At 52.5% G+C, this 6,538-nt stretch overlaps 1 protein-coding gene across 1 annotated transcript; it reads right to left on the bottom strand.

Annotated features, from left to right (window-relative positions):
* Positions 1-4,274: 4,274 nt before the first annotated feature.
* On the bottom strand, positions 4,275-6,538 carry LOC108240894 (alpha-(1,3)-fucosyltransferase 4-like). Its single transcript, XM_017424692.3, has one exon. It carries the CDS (start codon positions 6,414-6,416, stop codon positions 5,325-5,327), a length of 1,092 nt encoding a protein of 363 aa, XP_017280181.1. The 5' UTR covers positions 6,417-6,538; the 3' UTR covers positions 4,275-5,324.

The following is a 6,538-nucleotide window of genomic DNA, read 5'->3' as shown; positions in this document are numbered from 1 at the left end:
ACCGCAGTGATGATGATTTTACAGCCGTTCATGCAAACGTTTTTCTGTAAACCTTCACATTGACCCGTCAGACCTTGGTGCCTTCATCTCTTCTCCCTCCTCTTCCTCACCGCCATGTTAATTAACCCCTTCCAGAACAGCCATCTTCCCAGCCTCTCTCCGTAAGATAAAAAAAAAAACACCCGTTAACCTTGTTTCTCGTCTTCTGGGAGTTACTTGCACGTCGATTGAACGTTTGCCTCGAAACTTGACTTTTTTAAAAAAAAAAATTTACAGCGATAGAGGTGAAACTGGGTGTGGCGGTAGCTGAGAGTCATCCTCAGCGCGTGCTCTGAGGGCTGACACAGCTTATCCATAAACACAGAGAGGATCTTCCTGTCTGCCTGTTCCCGTCTCTCCTCTTCCTCCTCCTCCTCGTCGTTCCCGTCTGCTGAACAGGGACGTATCGATACGAGGGCCCGCTCACGGAGGGGGAGGGGGCCCCCGCGAGGGACCGGGTCCCTGGTGCTTTGGATCGTCCACGGTGACTGATCAGGCAGCGGAGCGCACGCCCACTCCTGTTCTCCCTGTTAATCATACGAGCATGAACACACACACACAGAGGGCCCGAGTGTTGGCCCCCCGCTCGCAGCAGGGGCGGCTCGTTTGCTGGACAAAAGTGAGTGAAAGCGAGATGGCGTGTGTGATTTTTTTTTTTCTTCTTCCCCTCTCTTGCCCTTATTTTTTTCCCTCTCCTGACAGTAAGATGGATGATTGCAATCACAGGAGCCATCAGTGAGACAGAGCGGAGGTCTGCGGGGCCGGGAGACACAGCCATGGGAAACCAGCCGTCAGATTAATGCGCCGTGCTGCCATGGGAACAATGTGCTGTTTATTTGTCTGGGGGGGGGGGTTCGGTTGTTTCATTCGCATTCTCTCTCTTTCTCCTGTCTTTCCTCCTCGCCACATGAAAGCCCGCTCGTAAAACACGCGGCAGGCTTTGTGACGTTTGGGGACCGCTGGAAGTCCATGCGTCTTTTCAGGCCGGTTACAAAATATGTCCGATTTGACGGCGATTACATGGCAGGCTTTGATCCCCAATGAGACTTTTCTGCTCCGTAGATAACGGACGGTTTCAGGAAAAATATCTGTCGCTGCACAAACCACCGAGGTTATGAATGGCGCCGCCGCCGAGGAGTCTTTGTAATGAGCTGAAACGGGTCTTTAAACGGGTTTGAAGCGAATGAAACGGCCTTAAATTCTGGGGATTCATCAGCGGCGGCTGTATTTAACCGTCTGTATCTCCGAAGCCCTGCCTCATATTGATACATCCAGTATTTCACCCCGTTGCCGAGCAACAAGTCACCTCCCGCTCTGTAAACTTGTCAGCCCGTGACACCAGGTGATATTTCATCCTGCAGGGGAGCAACAGGAAGGAAGAGTTACGGGGGGAGCGCCGCCGCTCCTCGGATTACTCCTGATCAGTATTTCACCCCGACTCCGCCGCGCATTATCTGCGCGTTTAAACGGCCAAGATTTACGCCCCGCGCAATTTATCGGTTTCATTTCCAAAAGTTCTCCGCGCCGTCAGATTCCTGCAGGAAACAAATGGCTCTTTGGGTTCCTGCGGAGGAGGTTGTGAACGAGGAATATCTTACCTGTTGAAGACAGAGGTGGGAGTTGGTTCTGACGAGCTGAACCGCCTCAGGACTCCGATCCTCAAACGTTTGCAGCGATTCGCGCAAACGCCGTTTTACGGACCTTCAGCTTGCCGCCAGTTTCCCCAGCACGCAAGACTTAAGAGCAGCGGCAGCAGATAGCTGTAGCAGTTCTTGTGCAGCTTGAGCCACTTCCTGCAGGAATATTTGAACAAGAAAAACCCCAAAACAAAACCTCGTAAAAGACAGCAAAGACGTTTCTAACACAATTTATGTCAGTGTTTCAGGACGGCAGATGTCCACCCTGTAGCTCCAAAAACAAGCCCCGACCATCAGCCCTCCACCGCCGTGCCTGACAGTTACGAGCTGTTAGTTTGTCGACTGTTAGTAGATCCCTTTCAAGGATCTATCTAAAGCAGGTAAGACAGTAAACGTTCATAGCTCCTCCACAGAACAGCAAAAAATAAAAACTTATATAAGTTTTTTGTTCTTTGATGCGCTTCACTTGACTATAAACGCTTGTGGAAAAACGATAAAGTCATTCTGGAGCTTGAACTTTAAGGCTCGGCTGAAAGCATCAGTTTAAATATTCATTTATGAGCCGAGTTCGAAGCCTGCAGGTTCAAACGGCGGCAAAATTTCATCTGAATTTCCTTCTCTTCGTTCATCCCTGCTTACATGTGATAAACATGAAGGTTAGGTAACTAACAGAACTGCAGATTTAGTCATGTTTATTAAAGCAGAGAGAAACGACAACATAAAAGCGTGTCCCGGCGTCCGGGTTCACGTGACTTCCTGTTCATGACGTTCATTTAAGCAGCCAGGTTATCGTAAGGAGGCGGTGGAGCTCCACGCAGATGTTTCTAGATTCTCCAATGACACTTGGAGGGTCTTTCTGTTTGGACTCTGTCAGATGGTTTATTTATGAATGGCCCACGACACACAGAGAGTCTTAAAGACAATTCATAATTAACATCAGAGTCCCAGCTCCGAACAGGAAGCTCTGAATCAAAGCTCTACCTCCGGAGTCCACACAAGAGCTCATATTGAAGATGTTGGAATGTTGGATCGAGGAGGAAACGAGGTCAGTCTGGTTCCCATGAGGAGAAACCGGGTCATCTGGTGAAAACTCATAAGCCGTGGAATTCAGACATAACAGAGTCAGGTGTTATCTTATAAAAAAAAACTTTCCCAGCAGAAAGATGACCAGCAACGGAGACCTCGGAGATTTGTAGCTTATCGCTTCCTCGTTTCCCGTTTTTCCTGATTTGCACATTTTCTTACTAAATGAAAGCATCACCAGCGATAGTCGGGACTTCTTATCTGCTGTCAGACACGCCGCCCGGCCGGTTCCCGGGCCTTCAGGACCGGAGGAAGACGCTCGGAGGCGTTTCCTCTCCGATGGTGTCAGGTGTGGAGCGAAGACCGAACCCGGAAGGTGGGAACAAGACGAACCGGCTTCTGCTGTTAGAGGCTAAAGCTGCTGCTGCTGAGGCTTTAGCTCGTTACAGAGGCTTCAGCTGCTGCTGGGGCTTTAGCTTGTTAGAGGTTTCAGCTGCTGGTGTGATTTTAGCTCGTTACGGAGGCTTCAGCTGCTGAAACCAACGGGTTTCTAAAAGATGAAATTATCAAAGCCATAGCTAAATGCTAAATGTACAAAAATCATAGCTAACAGCTAAAACCAGCAAAACCTCAGCTGAAAGACGAAATTACCAAAACCATAGCAAAACGCTAAAATCAGCAAAACCGTAGCTAGAGGCTAAAACTAGTTGAAAGCTAATTTATCAGCCTTTATCTCAGCTGATAAGTAAATAAATCCTTGCTGAAAGTAGCTAAAGCAGTGCTAAGGCCTCCTTTATGTAGGAAGTACAGTGAAACGCCGAAGGAACAAATGAATGGAACCAGGTCTCTCCTAAAAAACAGATGTCGCAGAACTTCTTCTTTGGTCCAGAACCACGCAAACGTCACGACGGGGCTCGAGGTGCTATTTCAGGCACCGTGGAACCATGAGTAAAATTAAACCACACAGCTGGACACCTCTTAGGTCAGGGGTGATCACCATTGATTTCATGCTCATGAGGTCAAAATTCATCATCATAGCTGGCCTAGAGTTCCAACTCTGCAGCAGTGTCATGAAGGAATGTCAAAGTGCAGAGCTGGACTCAGGGGTCAAAGATGATGCCTGTTGGTTTCAAGGGTCATGGGGTCAAAGGTCACAGGTAACCCTTTAGTTACCTGTTTTCGGTTTGTTTGTCTGTCTGTTAGCAAAGATCAGGTAAAAACTAAGGAACAGGTTTGAATGAGATGTTCAGGAAATGTTGGGGTTGTCCCAGAAAACAATGGATTACATTCTGGTGCCGATCCGGATCATAATCCAGATCATAATCCAGATTATGATCCAGATTATGATCTGGATTATGATCTGGATCGCACCTTGGCGGAGGTCTGCGCTCTCCGAGTGCTGCTTCTGTCGGTGCGATGCGGTCAGAGTGGAACGGTACGGGGCGGAACGACAACTGGAAGCAGGACTTTGATGATTTGCCGATTAATGATCCAGGAATCAGGAGGTTCTGTCTCCGCCGATCGATTTTCTAAGGCGAACGACTAAAAACAAGAGAACACAAGAACGTCCAGGACCACCTGACAGCGGACTTTAAACAACTTTCATTTCACATTCAACAAAAAAAAAATCAGAACATTTTACTTCATTTGTTCAAATTAAATGAAAATCAACAACATTAATGTTCCCCAAGGACAACAGATTTTATTCATAAACCCTGAAGGTCCCTCTCCTTCTGGATCATTTTTACTGGAGTTTTCAGGAGTTAAACCACAGCTGCAGGGTTTTCCTTCATGTCCTTCTCACCGCCTTACAAGTCAGTAGTATTTAAACTACAAGTGAGCAGTATTTAAACTACAATTTCAACCAGAAGGCCAACTGGTGTAAGATATATTTTCTTCATAAACACAGAACTGGATCATTCTTCTCTTTCCGTATCAGTATCAGTTGGTGTCTGAGGTAGTTTTCAGGACTCGAACAACCGGCTCAGGTGTCGCACCACCTCCATCTGTCCTCTGATCCTTCTCACCGTCCCGCTGCTCAAACCAGAAGACGGACTAAACTAAGCTCTTTGTTCCTTCAAGGAAAGATCTGCTGTGGAGGGAGCGTTCAGGAGTTAAAGCTCCGGGTCCTCCGGGTCCTTCTCACCGCCTCGAGTACAGGCCAGAAGCCCAGCTGGTGGAAGGCGGTTCTTCTTCCTAAAAGACTCGAATCGTCCTCCACTTTCTGTATTGTTTTTAAGTTGTTCTCGAGGTAGTTTTCAGGAATAAACCCAGCGGGTCAGGTCGTTTCCCTCTGGTCCTTCTCACCGCCCTACGAGCCACGCCGTAACGCTCAGACCAGAGGGCCGGCTGCTGTAGGGTCTCCCTTTACAGAACTGCGTCACCCATCTCTCTCTGTATCGCTTCCTCCTTGCTCCAGTTTTCACGAGTTAAATAAACATCCGAGTCGGGTGTCTCACCACGGACACCTGAGCCTTCTCACCGCCCTACGAGCCACACAGTCAGGACAGCTGCTGTACAAGCGATGATGTCATCCCTCTTTCTTCTGCTTGGGGGTCAGGTTTCTGTCCTCTGGGCCTCCGCGCCACCCCAGGTGATGAACAGAACTTTTGTCGCCCGTCGGCGTCAGGACTCGAACCAGCGGCTTAGGTGTCGCACCTCTGCGGTCCGCCCTCTGGTCCTCCTCACCGCCCTGCAGGCCACGCAGTAGTGCTCGGCCCAGAAGTCCGGCTGGCGGAGGCCGCAGCCCCGCCTCCAGGCCAGGTGGCGCCTCATCCGGGCCGGCTGGGCCCGCAGCAGCAGCAGGTACCGGGCCAGCTCGCGCGCCGAGGGGAAGTCGTCCACGTGGATGAAGGCGTCGCGCGGCAGGAAGCGCTCGTAGTTCGCCCTGGGCGGACCCAGGACCACTGGGACCGCGCCGGCCGCCACGGCGTTCCACAGCTTCTCCGTGACGTAGTCCGTGTGCTGCGAGTTCTCCAGCGCCAGGTAGAACCGGTACCGGCGGAGCAGGCGCACCACGTGACCGCCGCCGCCCGGCAGCGGCCGCCCCGCGCGCCCGAACACGTCGACCCGGATGTACCTGCTGAGCTGGCGGTAGAAGGACACCCGCGCGTGCTCTTCCGACCAGTTGCTGACGACCCAGGCTACGAAGAGGCTCCGGGGGGGCTCCGAGGAGGAGGAGGAGGAGAGAGGGAGGGCGCGCGCGTCCGTGCCCGCGCCCGCGCGGGGCACCAGGTACCCGTAGGGCAGGAAGATGTCCGAGTCCGCGCGGTAGCTCATGGTCAGGTTGAAGAGCCCCTCGAGGCGCCACAGCTCCGGCGTGTGCGCGGGCGACTCGTAGCTCATCCAGATCCACTTCTGCGCGGCCGGACGCGGCTCCGGCGGCGGGTCCGCGGCTCCGATGGCGACCTCCCGGTGGTGCACGAGCACGGCGTCCGCCCGCGGGTACGCGCCCGCGTCGTAGGTGAGCGCGCACCCGGGGACCCGGAGCAGCTCCCAGCAGTCCGGCAGCCGCTGGTCCTCCCCGAACGGACGGGTCCAGATGAGGAGCGTCACCGTGGGGGCCTCCTCCCGCTCCTCCCCCTCGGCCAGGAGGAGCAAGGTGACTCCCAGGAGGAGCACATGCACCGCGGCCACGCAGGCCGAGAGCCGCAGCAGACGCGTCCTCCGGCAGCTCAGAGAGAGGCCCGCTGGGCCCCTGACAGTCCAAACCCCCATCCAGAACCGGGGAGGGGGGGGTCCTACGCTCGTCCACTGAGACAGAAAACTTTCTCCTCTGTTGAAGGAGGACAGAAAGACAGGAGTGCTTCCTGTAAATTGCAGACACACCTAGGTGTTAA

This window comes from Kryptolebias marmoratus, linkage group LG2 (assembly GCF_001649575.2).
Source record: "Kryptolebias marmoratus isolate JLee-2015 linkage group LG2, ASM164957v2, whole genome shotgun sequence".
Lineage (NCBI taxonomy): Eukaryota > Metazoa > Chordata > Actinopteri > Cyprinodontiformes > Rivulidae > Kryptolebias > Kryptolebias marmoratus.
This window is presented reverse-complemented; position numbering and strand designations above follow the sequence as displayed.

Bases quoted from the DNA above. Each gene is read 5' to 3' on its own strand.
- LOC108240894 (XM_017424692.3), bottom strand. From the start codon at position 6,416: ATGGGGGTTTGGACTGTCAGGGGCCCAGCGGGCCTCTCTCTGAGCTGC.